General features: G+C 43.0%; 1 protein-coding gene across 2 annotated transcripts in view; it reads right to left on the bottom strand.

Moving 5' to 3' along the window:
- Window positions 1-19,147, bottom strand: part of skap1 (src kinase associated phosphoprotein 1) — a 389,377-nt gene extending 370,230 nt beyond the window's left edge. The window contains exon 1 of one of the 2 annotated variants that reach the window (XM_048560760.2): window positions 18,934-19,147. In XM_048560760.2, the coding sequence (XP_048416717.2) occupies window positions 18,934-18,970 (37 nt within the window). In that variant the 5' untranslated portion in view covers window positions 18,971-19,147. Of the gene's footprint in view, window positions 1-15,642; window positions 15,729-18,933 lie in introns of those variants that run through there. The other variant, XM_059638690.1, reaches the window with a different exon arrangement.
- Between the last annotated feature and the right edge of the window lie 568 nt (window positions 19,148-19,715).

The raw sequence follows: 19,715 nt of genomic DNA on the forward strand, positions 1-19,715 counted from the left end.
AAACAGGATAAGCCAGTGAACGTTATGAAAGTGGAGGCTAAAAAGCTGCACCAGAATGTACAACCTGGTCAGGGGTTAGTTGAGAAGGAAGTGCCAGGTCTTCTTAAACTATTTATTTGCGAAAGTGAGGTTTACTTGCATAGGCCAGGAGCAGCAGGTAAAGAAGTTACAGTATTAAGAGTTACAGTAACATGTCAATCTTTGATATTGAGCGATGAGGAGATATGTCATTCAGAAGGACTTCTACCAGAAAAAGTACGTGGAATTCAGGTGAGATCGGAAATGTTCCATTCTGTACAGTGACGCTGGAGTGCCCCGTGGAAGGTGGAAAAGTGGTAGTAGGAGTACTGGAGGAACTCTCAGCTCCAGGAATACAATTTGTCTTTGGTAATGATACAGCTGGATCACAAGTAGAAGTGCTGCCTACTGTGGTTGAAATGCCAGTGCAAAATCAAGCAACTGAGATATAGGAAGTATATCCCGGGACTTTTCTTGATTGCGTGATAACAATAGAACAAAGCCACCAGTTGAAACAGAAGGAGAAATGAGAAGGATACAGGTAAGCAAGGTGAAGTAGAGTTAAAGACCATGTTTGATCAAATGGTTGAGAAAAATCAAGAACAGGTGGAGGACAAAGCGGATAGTTTGAATTCAGAGAAAAAAAATTCAGAAAAACTGAATTATAACAGAAAGATGAAAAACTGAAGCCATTATATTGAAAAAGCATGCACAGAAGAAGAATCCCAGAATGCTACTATCTTAAAAATGATGTCTTGATGAGGAAATGGGAGACCATCGCATGTTCAGGCGGATGAGAAATGAGCAGACGTTCATCAAGTTATATCACCAAAGGGTTATAGAAAGGTGGTGTTGCAGGTATCAGGTGAATTACCAGTAGGGTGTCATTTAGGTGTAAGAAAAGCTCAAGCCAAAATACAATAAAACATTTTTACTGGCCTGGGCTGCATGAACATAAAGTTGAATTTTGCCAGACATGTTTGTCAAATAATTGGAAAACCTCAAACAGTAATAAAACCAACACCCTTCATATCCGTAGATTTTATTTTTCTGAAGAAGGGTCCTGACCCAAAACGTCAAACATTCCTGCTCCTCTGATGCTGCTTGGCCTGCTGTGTTCATTCAGCTTCACACCGTGTTATCTCAGATTCTCCAGCATTGGCAGTTCCTACTAGCCCTTAATACCCATTTCTGCATGTGAGGAACCTATTACATGAGTCTTAATTGATCGCATAGGACCCCTCCCGAAAACAAAAAAATGGGAATCAGTATTGGATGACAATAATGGATGTGTCCACTAGATTTCCACAAATATGGTCCAATGTCACAGCTAAAAAGACTGAAGATGAGTTACTTAAATTTTTCACTCGATATGGACGACCCACAGAGATACAAGCAGATCAAAGGTCAAGTTTTACATCAAAATTATTCAGGGAAGTTATGGACAACTTGGGACTCAAACAATTCAAATCTACTACATACCATCCAGAATTGCAGGGAGCATTAGAACAGTGGCATCAAACTTTAAAGACCATGTTAAGGGCTTATAGTCAAGTCTATCCAGACAATTGGGATAAAGGAATTGCATTTCTATTTTTTGCAATTACGGATATACCAAATGAACTGGCCAAATTCAGTCCATTTGAATTAGGGTAACAAAGTGTGGAGCTAGATGGACACAGCAGGCCAAGCAGCATCTTAGGAGCACAAAAGCTGATGTTTCGGGCCTAGACCCTTTTCTGGTGAGGGGGATGGGGAGAGGGAACTGGAATAAATAGGGAGAGAGGGGGAGGCGGACCGAAGATGGAGAGAAAAGAAGATAGGTGGAGAGAGTATAGGTGGGGAGGTAGGGAGGGGATAGGTCAGTCCAGGGAAGACGGACAGGTCACGGAGGTGGGATGAGGTTAGTAGGTAGATGGGGGTGCGGCTTGGGGTAGGAGGAAGGGATGGGTGAGAGGAAGAACCGGTTAGGGAGGCAGAGACAGGTTGGACTGGTTTTGGGATGCAGTAGGTGGGGGGGAAGAGCTGGGCTGGTTGTGTGGTGCAGTGGGGGGAGGGGATGAACTGGGCTGGTTTTGGGATGCGTTGGGGGAAGGGGAGATTTTGAAACTGGTGAAGTCCACATTGATACCATATGGCTGCAGGGTTCCCAGGCGGAATATGAGTTGCTGTTCCTGCAACCTTCGGGTGGCATCATTGTGGCACTGCAGGAGGCCCATGACGGACATGTCATCTAGAGAATGGGAGGGGGAGTGAAAATGGTTTGCGACTGGGAGGTGCAGTTGTTTGTTGCAAACTGAGCGGAGGTGTTCTGCAATGTGGTCTCCAAGCCTCCGCTTGGTTTCCCCAATGTAGAGGAAGCCACACCGGGTACAGTGGATGCAGTATACCACATTGGCAGATGTGCAGGTGAACCTCTGCTTAATGTGGAATGTCTTCTTGGGGCCTGGGATAGGGGTGAGGGAGGAGGTGTGGGGGCAAGTGTAGCATTTCCTACGGTTGCAGGGGAAGGTGCTGGGTGTGGTGGGGTTGGAGGGCAGTGTGGAGCGAACAAGGGAGTCACGGAGAGAGTGGTCTCTCCGGAAAGCAGACAGGGGTGGGGATGGAAAAATGTCTTGGGTGGTGGGGTCGGATTGTAAATGGCGGACGTGTCGGAGGATGATGCGTTGTATCCGGAGGTTGGTAGGGTGGTGTGTGAGAACGAGGGGGATCCTCTTTGGGCGGTTGTGGGGGGGGTGGGGTGTGAGGGATGTGTCGCGGGAAATACGGGAGACGCGGTCAAGGGTGTTCTCGATCACTGTGGGGGGAAAGTTGCGGTCCTTGGAGAACTCGGACATCTGGGATGTGCGGGAGTGGAATGTCTTATCGTGGGAGCAGATGCGGCGGAGTCGGAGGAATTGGGAATAGGGGATGGAATTTTTGCAGGATGTTGGGTGGGAGGAGGTGTATTCTAGGTAGCTGTGGGAGTCGGTGGGCTTGAAATGGACATCAGTTACAAGCTGGTTGCCTGAGATGGAGACTGAGAGGTCCAGGAAGGTGAGGGATGTGCTGGAGATGGCCCAGGTGAACTGAAGGTTGGGGTGGAAGGTGTTGGTGAAGTGGATGAACTGTTCGAGCTCCTCTGGGGAGCAAGAGGCGGCGCCGATACAGTCATCAATGTACCGGAGGAAGAGGTGGGGTTTGGGGCCTACTTCCAATGATAGGTGATCTTTAAAACATAAGGTTTAGTGGGCTTTATCAAATCGTAAGGAGATTGAGTGAGGTGAATTATTTGGCAAGGACTCTAGACAGAACAAAATCTCAGAGAATGTGCCATGTGAATATGCACAAAAGGTATTTTGAAAGGGAAAGAATGCAAAAGGTGAATGTGGTACTGGTTACAACACAGAGTGAAGAAGCAAGGTCATAGAATTCTGAATTGGACATCCCTCAAACTAAATTGGACAATGAGTAAGTTCTCAAAAATTGGGATAAATTATTGAGTTACCTTCCAGACAAAAATTGAATTGACCTGAAAGACCTATTACTGTCACATCGGGAGATATGTGGGAATAAGCTGGGAAGTACTAATTTGATTATGCATAATGTAGATATAGGAAATGCTGTTCCAATTAAGCAACATCCTCATAGACTTAACCTTCTAAAGTTGCTACAGACTCTAAAAGAGATTGAACGCACGCTCCAAAACAACATAATCAAAGTGAGTTGCAGTGACTGGAACTCGCCCATAGCAATGGTGCCTCGAATTGATTAATAACACCATCACTGGGATCAGAGTCACCAGAGAAGAGGAGAAGAACAAATAGCTCCCATTTGGGGATGTCAGGGTGGAACACAGGACCAATGGGGAATTCCTAACAAAGGTACACAGGGAAGCCACACACATTGACCAAGCACTGAATTTCAACATCAAGTACCCTAACACACACAAACGAAGTTGCATGAGAATGTTATTTAAATGGGTAACATCACACATCAGCAGCACAGAACTACACTGAGAACAAGAAGAATACCTCCTCTAAGTATTTAATGACAAAGTATATCCAAAAATCTAGGTCAGAAAATGCCTATTAAATGAACGACGCCAAGAAGATACTGCACGCCCCGACGCACTCATCGCGCTACCTTACATCAGGAACACATCTGAACTGATCACAAGACTCCTATGACCACTGGGCATCAGAGTAGCACACAAACTACATCAACCCTTTGCCAACTGCTCACCTGGACTAAAGACCTATTACCCACTATGGACAGGACCACTGTCATATGCAGGATTCCCTGCAAAGACTGCAGTAAACACTATGCTGGACAACAGGAAGGAAATTAACCACAAAGGTACATAAACATCAATTGGTAACAAAAAGACACGGCTAACACTCATTCATCTCCATCCACATGGATAAGGAAAAGCACCAATTCGATTGGGACAACACCAGGATCCTGGGACAGGCAAAGCAGAGACAAGCACGGGAATTCCTAGAAGCCTGATACTCCACTAAGAAGGCCATCAATCAACACATAGAGCTAGACCCCATATACATTCCATTGCAAAGGGAAACTGGAAGTAATCCAGTTCAATGGACACCAGAGTTTAAATAACAGGCGGGAAGATACAACGACACTTCATCGGAGGCTGCGCTGATGATATTACCCAGCAGGGTAATGAAATGTCTGTGGAACAACAACGAACGAGCGCAGCGAGCCAACCAACCATAATGACCTGGTGATTTTCAGTCACACATGGAAGGAACATCTGCAGCATTTATCAGAATTATTCATTTGGCTTCAAGAGGCAGGCTTGGGAATGATCCTGGCTAAGAGTGAATTCGCTAAAGCCCAAGCCACGTTCCTGGGCCATGTTATCGGGCATGCACAGATGGCCCCATGGGATGTAAAAATAAAGGTTTTTGTGGAGTGTCCCAAACCATTGATGAAGACAGCAGTACTATGATTCCTGGGATTGAGTAGGTTTCAATGGAAATTCATACTGATTTTTAACATTGTAGTTGCTCCACTGACTGACTTATTGAAGAAGTGTTGAAAGTTTCAGTGGACAGCAGGCTGTCAGAAGGAATTTGATAGCCTGAGAGCTATGTTAACCATGGTCCCAGTGTTAGTCACACCTAATAAAGCCATTCAAGGGGGCTATCGATGCGAGTGATCTGGGGGTCTGTGCTGTACTCTTATAAGATAACAAGAGGATAGAAAGACCTAAGGATTATTTTTCCTGGAAACTGAAGATTCATCAACAGAAATATTCGATGATTGAGAAGGAGCCCTTGAGCTTAGTGTAGGAGTTTCAACATTTCAACATTTATATTGTCTGGAATGCGTCTAAGACAATCGTATACACTGATCATAACCCATTAAAGGTTTTGGAGAAATTTAAGGACAAAATTCCAGACTGTTGAGATGGAGCTTATTATTGCAGTCATTCAATTTTAAAATTATACACATGGCAGGACAAGAAAATGTAATAGCTGACACATTGTCGCAACTTGAATGAAGAAAGATGGAGGCATTTGGCAGGATTAAATGGACTAAAATAGAAGGTACTAGTGAATGTGTACATGCTTAGAGTCAATACAGTACTGTACAGTACTAATAGAGTAAGGCTAAGGGTTGTAAAAATGAAGCCATCTTTGTGCATTGATGGCTCAGTTTTTTTAAAGGGGGGAGGTGTGACAGTGATGTCACTGTAAAATGGTTATTTTGTCCTGGGCTTTTATGAAGAGAAGTTACAAGTGCAGAGGTGACAAAGAGTCCACAGAGCTTGAAAGCTAAAGTAGTTTAACAACGGATAGAGAGTGTCCAGTTCTCCCCGTTCAGGGTTTTTGTAAGCTGCAGCAATCACAAGATGTAGCTCAGAAGGGCTGCACGATTCAGTAAAGGATTCCCAATTGACTCTCTCTGAAATTTCTCTGGATGTTATTCCCTCCTGACTTTAAGAATCTGTCTGAATTTATCTTTCTCCCGAGGGGGGTGTTTATGAGATATTACTATATTGGAACAGTCAATTACTTAAGTTCAATTCAGAGATAGTGGGAACTGCTGATGCTGGAAAATCTGAGATAAGGTGTAGAGCTGGATGAACACAGCAGGCCAAGCAGCATCAGAGGAGCAGGAAAGCCGACGTTTCAGGTCTGGACCCTTCTTCAGGAAAATATCATTTTTTCCTGAAGAAGGGTCCAGGCCTGAAATGTCAGCCTTCCTGCTCCTCTGATGCTGCTTGGCCTGCTGTGTTCATCCAGCTCCACACCTTGTTATCTCTAATTACTTAAGTTGTTGTCTTAGGTCAGTTAAGTTTTCCAATTGGTAAGTGATTCTAAATTTTGTTTCCTTTTGTTCACATTTCAACTGTAGTGTTTAAATAAATTGTGTTTTGTTTAAAGCTGAGTGGCTCGACCACATGCATCTCACCTGGAACACTCACTTCACATCTACCTGTAAAATTAAAAAAAATTACGGTCTAGGCTACCTTTTCAAAATATTTTGAGCAGGTTCTGGCCTGGTCCATAACATGTCTCACAGACTATTCAAGCAACTGCCTTACATAGTCATACTCACGGAAACATACCTCACTAGTCCCAGACACCCCTGTCACCATCCCTGGATATGTTCTGTCCCACTGGCAGGACAGACCTGGCAGCGGTGGTGGCACAGTGGGATACAGTCAGGAGGGAGTTTCTCTGGGAATCCTCAATATTGACTCCGGACCCCATGAAGTCTCACGGTTTCAGGTTAAACACAGGCAAGGAAACCTCCTGCTGATCACCACATACTGTGCTCCCTCAGCTGATGAACCAGTACTGCTCCCTGTTGAACAATACTTGGAGAAAGCACTGAGGATGGCAAGGGCACAAAATGTACTCTGGGTGGGGGATTTCAATGTCCATCACTAAGAGTGGCTCAGCAGCAGTATGAATGGTCAAGCTGGTCGGGTCCTAAAGGACAGAGCTGCTAGACTGGGGTCTGCTGCAGGTGGTGAGGGAACCAACAAGAGAGAAAAACATACTTGACCTCATTGTTACCAACCTGCCAGCCGCAGATGCATCTGTCCACGACAGAATCGGGAAGGGTGACTACTGCACACTTCTTACGCAGATAATTTCCCTTCTTCACATTCAGAATACCCTCCATCTTTGTAATAAATGAGACAGAATTTGAACAGATCTAATTGGGCATCCAGGAGGCACTGTGGAACAGCAGCAGAATTGTACACCAGCACAATCTGTAACCTCATGGCCCAGCATATTCCTCACTCAACCATTACCCTCAAGCCAGGGGATCGACCCCGGTTCAATGGAGAGTGCAGGAGGGCATGCCAGAAGCAGCACCAGGTACACCTGAAGGCGAGGTATCAACCTGGTAAAGGTCCCAAACAGGACTACTTGCCGAACAGCATAAGCAGCAAGTGATAGACAGAGCTAAGCAATCCCACAACCAATGGATCAGATCTAAGCTCTGCAGTCCTACCACATCCGGTTGTGAATGGTGTTGGATGATCAAACAACTCACCAGAAAAGGAGGCTCCACAAAAATCCCTGTCCTCAATGATCAAAGTGTCCAGCACATTAGTGCAAAAGGTAAGATTGAAGCTTTCACAGCAATCTTCAGCCAGAAGTGCCAAGTTGGCCTCCTCCAACGGTCTCCAGCATTACAGATGTTATTCTTCAGTCAATTCGATTCACGCCATGTGATATCAAGAAACAGGTGACAGCACTGAATACTGCAAAGACTATGGGCCCTGATATCATTCCGGCAATATACTGAAGGCTTGTGCTCCAGAACTTGCTGCTCCCCTAGCCAAGCTGTTCCAGTACAGTTACAACACTGGCATCCACCCGACAACATGGAAAATTGCCCAGGTATTTCCTGTACATAAAAAGCAGGTCAAATCCAACCTGGCCAATTACTGCCCCATCAGTCTCCTCTTGATTGTCAGTACCGTGATGGAAGCTGTCAGTAACAGTGCTATCAAGTAGCACCTGCTCAGCAATAACCTGCTCAATGATGCCCAGTTTGGGTTCCGCCAGGGCCACTCAGATCCCGACCTCATTACAGCCTTAGTTCAAACATGGACAAAAGAGCAGAATTTCAGAAGTGAGGTGAGGGTGACAGCCCCTGACACCAAGGCTGCATTCGACTGAGTGTAGCATCAAGGAGGCCTGGCAAAACTGGAATCAATTCATATCGGATTCAAACGCTCCGGTGGTTGGAGTCATACCTGACACATAGGAAGATGGTTGTGGTTGTTGGAAGTCAATCATCTCAACTCCAGGGCATCTCTGCAGGAGTTCCTCAGGGTAGCATCCTAGGCCCAACCATCTTCAGCCACTTCATTAATGACATTCCCTCCATCATAACATCAGAAGTGGGGATACTCACCAATGATTACACAATATTCAGTACCATGCATGACTCCTCAGATACTGAAGCAGTCCATGTCCAAATGCAACAAGGTCTGAACAATATCCAGGCTTGGGCTGACAAGAAGCAAGTAAGATTCACGCCACACAAATGCCAATCTATAACCATCACCAATAAGAGACAATCTAACAACCACCCTTTTACATTCAACGGCATTACCATCACTGGAACCCCCCGTCAACATCCTGGGATTTATCATTGACCAGAAACTCAACTGGACTCACCACGTAAACACAGTGGCTAAAAGAGCAGGTCAGAAGCTGGGAATACTGTGATGAGTAACTCTCCTCCATGACTCCCCAAAGCCTGTCCACCATTTACAAGGCACAAGGCAGGAGTGTGATGGAATACTCCTCACTTGCTTGGATGGGTGCAGCCCCAACAACACTCAAAAAGCTTGACACCATCCAGGACACAGCAGTTCACTTGATTGGCACCACATCCACAAACATCCACTCCCTCCCCCACCGACAGTAGCAGCAGTGTGCACTATCTACAAGTTGCACTTCAAAATTCACCAAAGGCCCTTAGACAGCACCTGAAGATGAAAAAACATCTTCAAGTTCCCCTCCAAACCACTCACCATCCTGACTTAGAGAATTATCACCATTCCTTCACGGTTGCAATCCAGAAATTCTCTCCCTAATGGCATTGCGGCTCAACCCACAGCGGAGGACTGCAGTGGTTCAAGAAAGCAGCTCACCCCCACCTTCTCAAGGGCAACTAGGGACGGGCAATAAATGTTGGTCAGCCAGCAATGCCCATATCCCACAAATGAATTTTAAAAATGAGCGAAGAGCAAACAGTGCCAGTCAAATGAAATAATGAAATAATAACTTCAGAAGAGACAACACCAGAAGGACACAAGTACCTAGGTTACCAGATAATCTGTTGAATTAATCCAAACTGTCATTAGAATAGTTTAATAAAAAGTGCTCTTCTCCAAGTAGGTATGTAGGCTCAGAAAGCCCTTTAAGACCCTGGCTTGCATACACAAACACAGTATAGGATTGGTTGTCATACATCACCATGCATCATGAAGAATTTGAGACTAATGAAGTGATTTCAAAACTATTAAACATGCCAGAATCAAAATCTAGATCCCACAGCATGACAGATACAGAGAAAATATACATCTGCAACTGATGAGAAATGATGTATAGACGCTATCACCTTCCAATAATCTCTAGTATGGAGCAGCAGTCACTTTTGTGGGGGATGGTTATATCAATGAAAGAAAGTTCGTATTTATAGCTCATTAATTCCCGAGATGATGGCAAGTTTAAGTCTTCAGCCAAACAATAACCAGGCTATTTCACACAGCAGAAAAGAAAGGCAACCACATTACTCAAGGAAAGGTTGTCCAGACCAGATGAAGGATGGCAGTTCCCTTAGCCAAGGAAGCACTGATGATCCAGTTTGATTTAAAAATAGTGTAGATTTGTTAGCTTTAATTGATACCTTTTCTTAAAAAAGAAAGGAAATGACAAATAAGGAAATCAGTGAATAATTGGAATGAAGAAAAAGCTCTCTTTTCCCAAAGGAGAAAGGAGATGTGGCCTCTCTCTCATATCCAGCGTAGTTGTGACTTGCACAATTTACCCAAGTGCTAAACGTTATATCCAAGGGTACACAATGGGAATTTGGTTATTTGTTGGCAATTCTGTCCTTCGATGTGCAGCCATCTCAGCAGAAGGCATTGCATCAGGAATGAATTCTGGCCATTCCTTCCTCCCTCACAGGAAGCGATCATAAGAATGTTCAATAACACCAAGAAATAAATAAGGGACTAAATCTCTTGATCCAACCAACTTTTCTTGGCCTCACAATATATATTTATACAATAAATCATTAGCAAGATTCAGTGTGAAAATGAACCCAGACATTAAATTATGTAATAAAAAGTCACAACAGTAACATACTGCTAAATACATTTATTTCAAAAATGGAAAATTACTATGCTCCAGCGAAAGGTGAAGGGTCAAAATACCACAGAGGAGAGACAAATTGTGAAGACAGCATTCAGCATTTAATTTTTCCTCTTGGTTTTCTCCTTGATTCCCCTTATACAGAATCCCTGCTGACTTTTCCATTCACTATTGTGCAGAATCCCAGTGGGCACAAGCCCCTTCCCATGGACTCCTGCTGCACATTACCAGGTGGCTAAATCCCTTGCCATTCATTTCGGCGGGGAAAGCAAAAAAAAAATTTGTTACCCAAGCACATTTAAACATTTACATCCCGGTATACTTGCCAAGTACTTAATGTTCACTTCACTAAGCACAGTCAATCCACTTGAGAAAATTCTCCCATGTATACAAATTTTTAAAAGTGTTTCTACTCATGTATTTTTTGGACCAAGTTATGGAAGAATGACTAAATGGTTCCAGTATAAAGACTAGTAGATCAGTTTTATTTTTAGGTTGAAATTTGCACAAATAAATATTTATGCAGGCACAGAATTTCTTTGTAAATTAATTTGAGAGATTGCCGAGTTTCAGAGTTTCATGAAGCATTAAAAAAAGAGACCAGCATATTGGTTGAAATGCTGGCCTTTTGCCTTGAAATCCAGGTCTAGAGGTCAATTCAATGGGATAAAGCAGGTGAGGATTCCATTTTTAAACACGGATGAGGAACGTACAACTATGATTCCAGCCAACACAGCAGAGGAGCTTTGGTTAGACAAGGAATGTAAAGACCAATCGGAACCCATTTCCTCATAGTTTTCAGTGGGTGGGGGGATGGTGCAGGTTACTATTGGGCAGAGGGTTTTTTGAAAGCTGGGTTGATGCTTCAAAGGCAAGGAAGATGTACCATTTTGCACAGGGACTACACTTTAGTACCTCATTGGCCATTTCAAAATAATGTTACCCACACTCCAGCAGTCATGAAAAGGAACTGTGTAAATGCAAGACAAAAGCAAAGTACCATAGATACTGTAAAACTCAAGATAAAAAATAAAAGTGCTGAAGAAATTCAGGCCTGATTCTATGTCAATTTCTAATCTCTCTCTCTCTCCCTCCACAGATCCTGCCAGAACTGCAGAGTTTCTTCAGCACTATTTTCGTAGTTGCAAGTCCCTGACACAATTAGTAGAATCCTAGAACTGCTACAACGCGGAAGTAGGCCATTTGGCCCATCGAGTCTACACCAACCCTCCAAAGAGCATCCCCCCAGATTCACCCCCCCACCTACCCTACCCCTGTAACCCTTCATTTCCATGTTTAATCCATCTAGCCTACACATCCCTGAACTCTATGAGATAACACAGTGTGAAGCTGTATGAACACAGCAGGCCAAGCAGCATCAGAGGAGCAGGAAAGCTTGACGTTTTGGGTCGGGACCCTTCTTCAGAAAATGACAGATGTACCCCTGAACACTATGAGCAATTTAGTTCCAGTCTACCTAATCTGCACACATCTTTGCACTATCTGAGGAAACCAGAGCATCTGCAGGAAATCCACACAGGCACAGGGAGAACATGTAAACTCCACTCAGACATTCACCCGTGGGTGGAATTGAACTCAGGTCCCTGACACTTAGGTAATGGCGCTAATCACTGAGCCATGGTTCCACCCCTGAGTTTAAAGTAACAAACACAAAATATTGAAGAAGCTCTGTAGGTCAGGCAGCATCTTGGAGAAAGAAAGTGTTAACATTTTGAGGTCTGGATGGCTATTCTTCGGTTCGAAAACATCCACTCTGCCTTCTCTCTCCTCAGATGCTGCCAGACCTGCTGAGACCCCACAGCATTTTGTGGGGTTGGTTCAGATTTCCAGCATCCACAGTACTTTGCTTATTCATGGAAATTTAAAGGACTCTTGCACAACCGCCTTGGAAGCAGTGGGGAGGGGGGAGGAACTAATGAGACAGCCTACATCTGTCAAATACAGGTAAAAATGTGACTTTAAACTAATTAAAATGTTAACATATGTTTTGGAGCTTATTTTGCCCCACGTCCAAGGGGTGGTTAATTCAAATAGTCTAGAAGTTTAAATTTGTTCAGAAGTCCCAACTTGTACATTAGAACCATGTTCTGTCTTAGAAGTTGATCATATAAAACTGGGTACGGTGACTGAGAAAACCTTGTGAAAAAGGTTATTCTAGGTTAATTAAATTCAACAGGAAAAGAGCAGGAAGAAAGTTCTAGTAGGGAGAATTGCAACAGTAACATAATGCGATACTGTAATAGGTAGATTGTACTAACTGTAAAATGTACATGATTCAAGTCAGAGAAGTTGCATTGAAATATCATTTAGGTGGAGCACAAAAGATTAAGCTGACACTTCACTGTAGCACCAAGGGAATGTTACTTAGTTGGTATTGTCAGACAATAGATTAAATTGAAGTTCCTTCTGCTTTAGGTAGAGACAGTAAGTCCCAATACAATAATCAAAAGCAGGGGACTTCTCCTGGCCAATATTTAGTCCTGAACCACAGATTATCTGGTGATTACTATGATGTGGTGGTGCCGCTGCCAGTGTTGGACTGCTGTGGACAAGGTCAGAAGTGAGACGACACCAGGTTATAGTCCAACAGTTTTATTTGAAATCACAAACTTTCATAGCACTGCTCCTTCGTGAGATGATAACAGTGCTCTGAAAGTTTGTGATTTCAAATAAACCTGTTGGACTGTAACTTGGTGTTGCCTGACTTCTGACCTGGTGATTACTGTTTGTGGAAACTTGCTGTGCACAGATCCGTTGTTATATTTTTGCAAGAACAGTCACTGTTGAGATGTTTATGGGCCATAAAAACAGTTCAGGATGTCCAGAGATTATAAGAAGTGCTGTGGAGCCAAATTTGAATTTCTACAGACTTCAAACCATCAGCAGATCAGCAGAGTAAGCATCATTTTCTGAAAGAAAAATGTAAACAAAACTGCTGGAGAAATTCAAGATAATAAAATGTGAGGCTGGATGAACACAGCAGGCCCAGCAGCATCTCAGGAGCACAAAAGCTGACGTTTCGGGCCTAGACCCTCTGATGAAGGGTCTAGGCCCGAAACGTCAGCTTTTGTGCTCCTGAGATGCTGCTGGGCCTGCTGTGTTCATCCAGCCTCACATTTTATTATCTTGGATTCTCCAGCATCTGCAGTTCCCATTATCACTGCTGGAGAAATTCAGCAGGTCTGGAAGCATCTGTGAAGAGAGAAACAGAGTTAACATTTCAACTCCAGTGATCCTTCTTCAGAACTAATTTTGTTTTACATCACTCTCTGAAACTTGTTTCTTGAAGCCCTCAGCATTTAGCAATGAGGCATCTGGTGACAGCTCTGATAATGAAATTAATAAAAGCAACACCAGCCAGTACATTCAGATCAAGGACCAGGATACCTCAAGACTTCCTGCTCCTCTGCAGTTAAGCCTACAGTAGCAATAACAAAATTGCATTCACATAGCAACTTTCAAAACAGCATGCAGGTTTAATAAGTACAAACCCTAAGAAACACAGCAAGTTCCACAAAAAAAAGTGATCATCTGTCTTGAAGTTGTTCAAGGGAGAAATGTTGGAAAAATCCCTAACCTATAAAACAGCATTAACACACGTGCACATAATTAAATGAGAACGTGTGCAAAAAGGAAGTGTCACATTGTTTTCTTTATTTATAACTGAACAAAGAGACAAGTCTATAAAGCAACTTGGTCTGAAAGATTTGATCAATGACATTTTCTCAAATGTCGGTGTTGTGGACTCTGCATTGATTTGTGCAGTTAGGTAGCGCCATTAAAAAGTAGCCATGGAACGCACACCAGCTTGCACAGGCGGCTGCTACAGCAAGCTGGAAATGTCTTTTGCTCTTGCAGATCGAGAGGCAGCACACCGATACTATATTTTGTACTGTTAGTGAAGCTTCCTGTCACAAAGAAATCGCTCCAAATTACCACAAGCACTTCAAACATTCACAGTATATATTTCCCAGCAACACAGTCCCCACCACCACAAGTCAGCCCAGTCATTGAAAAACACATTTCCGTGACACATTTGTCTATTTAGTTGAAACTTTCAGCAGAAATTTGCAGCAGTATTACTGAAAAACCTGTCAGATCCAGAAGTAAATACCTGCCACTGAAGCAAGAATGGAGCACAATCAAATGAAGCTTTTCTTCACCTATCACAAGTCAGTAATAAAACTAATTTCATAACATGGTGATACTTGATAAATACATTTGTCCTGAAAATGTGCAATTTGCAGGAACGTGCTGACAACAGACTGGCCACCATTTCCTACATTACAACTGTAGCAACTTTTCTAATGTATACTTTGAGACATGTTTAGTTGGTGAGGTTTGCTTGGGCCTTGGATTCCGTCTCAGTGATGATGCTTGACCAAACAATGGACTCATATGACATCTTTAATTCAGTATGCTGCACTGATGGACTTCAATTCCCAGGATGCATTCAAGCCAACATGTCGTAATGATTTTCAATTCCAGAATTAAACAAAGCGAGTTATTCCACACAGCCCACCATCGTCACCACCAGCTTTCTGCTCAGTTATGATTAGATCCTATGTGGGATTCGCAATTTGTTACAGCTCCAGATGGGGTATCCCAAAGTGCTAAGTGCTGGGATAAAGAGAGATGAACTGGCTCCCCTTCATTATTCCACTATACTCTTAGTTGGTTGCAACAAGATTAACTTACAAAGGATTCCTCCCCTTGTGGGTTTATTTTCCCCAGATCCCTTGTGTTTTAACCAGTTTAACCAAGCCTTCTTCAGCTAATAGTACTAGGGGGTGTGCATTTAAGGTGAGTGGGGGAAAGCTCAAAGAAGATGTGAGCAGCAAGTTTCTTTTTAAGTCTGAGCATAGTAGGAGTCTGGAACCTGCTGCCAGGGGTGGTGGTGTTGGCAGATAATGATAGGGATGTTTGAGGCACATGAATACGCAAGGAATGGAGGGATATAGACCAAGGACGGGTGGAAGGGCTTAGTTTAATTCGGCATCATGTTCAGCACAACAGCATGGGCCGAAGGGCCAGTTCCTGTGCTGTACTGCTCTATGTAATAACAAGTCTGAATCTATTAAATACAGAACACAATAAGAATTAGTAGTCCATCATATACAGGTTAGAAATAAACAGGTGAGTCAAAATTTTTTTTTGAAATAAGGATCAGTGTAAATTGTTCATGCAGAGCAGCTACTTGAATGCTGTGACTGTTACTGTGGAGGTTACTGTTAATGCTAACCTTGGTAGTTGAACATTTCGAGACTGTTTTTGCTTTTGTAAGCTGATGGCTGTTCCTTTACCCAGATCCTTTTTTTTCAAAAAGCTAGTTTGCAACAGACAAAGAGAAAACCTCATCAGTAACATTAGGTACATTTGGGTTCAGTCTTGTATTCGTTGCCTTCATAGCATGCCAATGTTCAAACCCAAGCAGAAATGCGAGAACATTCAATCCTGCTAGTCCACTCCAGTACAGTTGAAACTAGCTGCTTAACTCCTGTCCTTGCATATTCTTCAAAAGGGAATAACAAAACACAGCTGCAGTTTGGGACATGATCCAAAGGAGTAGCTTGCTGTCCAGCATGGATCATCAGGTCCTTATTACCTTCATAGTCATGAGAGATCACAGTCCAGTTGGTTTGAAGTTTCTCTTACACTTCTACGTTAGTCACACGCAGAAGCATCCCCATCTCCATCTCTATTACAGTCATCGCCTCTGTTGTAGCACCCTTGTTAAATAAGGATTTTGGAATCAACAGCTAAAGCTGCCCACAAAAGTGGGAGCTCCAAACTGCCACATTACAGTAAATGTGAAAATGACCTGTTCCCAGTAGCTTTAGGCAACACACCAAACTTTAATTTCTGTATTCATTGGACTCCCAAATTTCGTGGAACCTTGTCTCACTCATCTTGGAATGAGGAATGTAGCAAGTGTCATCTGACTTCCGCATATCACAATAAAACTAGTAAAACTTCTACCCTCCCTCTTGTACCCTGCTCCTCCCCCACCAAACTAGAAATTTACAAACATCATCCAATCTGCAAATTGCATTCTACAAAATTTAGCGGCCACCGTGCAAAATGTTGGCTGTCATATGAAAAAACACTGCGATAATTAAACCCCATCGGAAGTATCTGCACATTGTTGCAGATACTATATGTCAGGCAGGATATAATGAACTTGGAGGAAGTATACAGGTTCAGCCAAAATGATATTGGGATCAAAGCTCACTTCAGAACATAATGCAAAGACTTGGCTTGTTTCCCGTCTTGCAATTGCGGTATTAAAAGAGAGAACAGAGTAGCTATTCTTGAGAGCCAAGAACAAGGGGACATCACCTCAAAAAAGGTTGGTGACATTAAGAAGCACATAAACAGTAGAAATCCGGTACTCTCCCTCAAAAAAGACAGTTGAGGCTACAATCGATTGTAAGTGTTAAGTTGATTAGGTTTAATCGTGACAGAATGAAGTCAGGTAAATGGAGTTCAGATACAGATCAGAACACAATTGAAATGAATGCCAGCACAGGCTCATAGAGTTGAATTTGCTTTCTATGTAGTCAGCATCAGCTGTGTGGAACGAAGACTGACCTGAGCACGTGCAAATTCTCCAAATTTGTCTCTACAGCTGCAGAATAATGCCTAGTGAATTCCCTCAAGTATAAGCAGCAAACTACTTCGATCTGATTAAGGACATAAAGCTGATGTTTCAGATCAATTCAGGACACGGCTTGCTCTTAAAAGATTAGAGCATTTTTCTTCCACTGTAACTGATTTCTGCATGCTTCCAACTTTCAGGATTCATTTCTTTTAAAGATACAGTTGTCCAGTGATTGATCTGCTTCATTTGCCCATAGGACCTAGTTTGAGACTGCTTTACTGGGAATTCCACCAAATGTGAAGAGCATCCTGTGGATAATCCCTTTCTGAAATTCATGAAAATACATAAAACCACCCAAAAAGTAAACCAAACTAGAATACTCATAGTGATTGCATCAGAAATGAACCACAAATGGAGTGTAGGACAGAATTCTTGCAGTACTGTGCGTGCCATGTCTGACTGCGGTTCTTTCTTGTCAGAAAGAGTTACAGTATAAAAGTTAGCCATTCAGCCCATCAGGTTTTCTGATGAAGGGTCTAGGCCCGAAATTTCAGCTTTTGTGCTCCTAAGATGCTGCCTGGCCTGCTGTGTTCATCCAGCTCTATACTATTTTATCTCAGATTCTCCAGTATCTGTAGTTCCTATTATCTCAGCCCATCAGGTCTATGCTGGTTTCCCCACTCAGCAACCCAGTCAGTCCTTTTCCTCATTAATCCCTATAACCCTGCATGTTTATGGCCTACCAGTGTTCATCCAATTTCCTGTTCGCAAATCTAGGGAAAGCTTTGGGACCATATCATTGCATCACACATCAATTCCCTCCTCCCCATCACCCAGGCCTGTCAAGTGCTCCAAAAGCAGTGGAATTCTTGCAGTTCATTCCTGCGAGCTGTTTTAATTAAAATTCTTACGTGAAAATGGGTGGTTGAATTAGATTCAGAAGATAATTACATAAATACCTTGAAATATTCACAGCGCTATTAATGAAGCAGTACCAATTGTTCAGCCTTTTTTTGTGATAGAATCCACTGCAACTACATGGCCTCATGGCTAAATGCCACCCCCTTGCACAAAGTTATTCTGTTCAAACACGGTTCAGTCTGTCCGGCAGTGCTTTGGGAAATGGAGCCTTTTAAAAAAGAAAGCTAATATAGAATTTCCTCATTGATCCCACTTTGAAATGATCTCTACCACCCCCTCCAACCCTTCAATGAAACAACATCCAAACAAACTGATGAAATGCCAAGGTCTTTTCCCCAGGGTGGGGGAGTCCAAAGCTAGAGGGCATAGGTTTAAAGGTGAAAGGGGAGAGGGTTTAAAAAGGTACCTGAGGGGCAACTTTTTCACACAGAGGGTGTTGCACGGGCGGAATGAGCTGCCAGAGGAAGTGGTGGAGGCTGGTACAATTACAACATTTGTAAGGCATCTGGGTGGGTCTAAGGATAGGAAGGGTTGAGAGGGATACAAGCCAAATGCTGGTAAATGGGACAGATTAATTTAGGAAATGTGATCGGGATGGACGAGCTGAACTGAAAGGTCTGTTTCTGTGCTGTACAACTCTGTGACTGTAATTGATCGGTGATCCTGATGACACCATTTTAAGTGCCGCTTTGCAACTTGTCATGAACGCACTCAAAAATACTTAAAATAAAGCACGGTTGAATTTCTCCAAAAAAAACGCACTCCGTTTGCGGAACAGAGGGTAAGTAGGCTGTAATATGTAGGCTGTAAAATGAGGTGCTCCCCTCTTTCCAGTCACAAATAAAAACGTTTCCCCCTCCCCCCAAAAACCGGACGAGTTATCCATCCATTGTCAAGGTGAGAGCTGAGCAGTTCAGCGAAAAGTAGAAACATTCAGTCGCTCTATTGCTGGTGCCAATAAAGGAGCGGATCTTAACAGTTGAATTAATTTTTTGAAAATTAGAATATTACCTTCCAAAAGTCTCCTGATTTCCTCGGGAATGGCCATAGTTCAAGGTACAACACTGTCCGGAACCTTTGACAAGCGGAAAAACCCGTTAAACCTCTTTTTCCTCTATCTAACGGAAAACGAGATGGGGAGAGAGGTGAATGGGTTAAAAGCTGCAGTTTTTTTTACACCCACTGAACTCTGCAGCAAGCTGCGTTATACATTAAACTGTCAAAGTGGCATTGACTGAGTCAGTGTTTTGATGTGTGTGCGTGTGAAAGACTTCAATACAAAATACACATTACTAATTAATAAAACCGGAATTGGCAGATTCAAAAAGACCCAGAAGCTATCCTCTTTAAAGTGAGGCTGACTTTTGAAAACAAAATGTTGACCATTACTTTTTTTTAAAAAAACTTGCCAGACACGAGGACATAAATCTTGGACAAATCGTGCTGTATTGGAAATCTTTCGTTACTTATCTTTAAAAAGGTGACAATTTGCATTTATGTAGCGCCTTGAAGCAATAGGATGTGCTAAGCGTTTCGTAGGAGGGTTCTCAAGCAGAATTTGACCAAAAGTGGTAGAGGTGCCGATGGGTTTACACAGTTTGAGGCGTAAATATGAAAGTGCAACTCTCCCATGGAATGCTTAAGTAAGAGTGAAATGTTTATGAGGTGGAAATGGAAGATTACAGCAATATCCAAGAATTAGAGAGTTGCTAGAGGTTATAGAGATGTGGGAGGAAGACCTTGCATGGGGGTGAGTGCAGCGTTTGATGCATTGCTGGGCTAGGGTCCAGGGA

This window comes from Stegostoma tigrinum, chromosome 31, assembly GCF_030684315.1.
Source record: "Stegostoma tigrinum isolate sSteTig4 chromosome 31, sSteTig4.hap1, whole genome shotgun sequence".
Taxonomy (NCBI): Eukaryota; Metazoa; Chordata; class Chondrichthyes; order Orectolobiformes; family Stegostomatidae; genus Stegostoma; species Stegostoma tigrinum.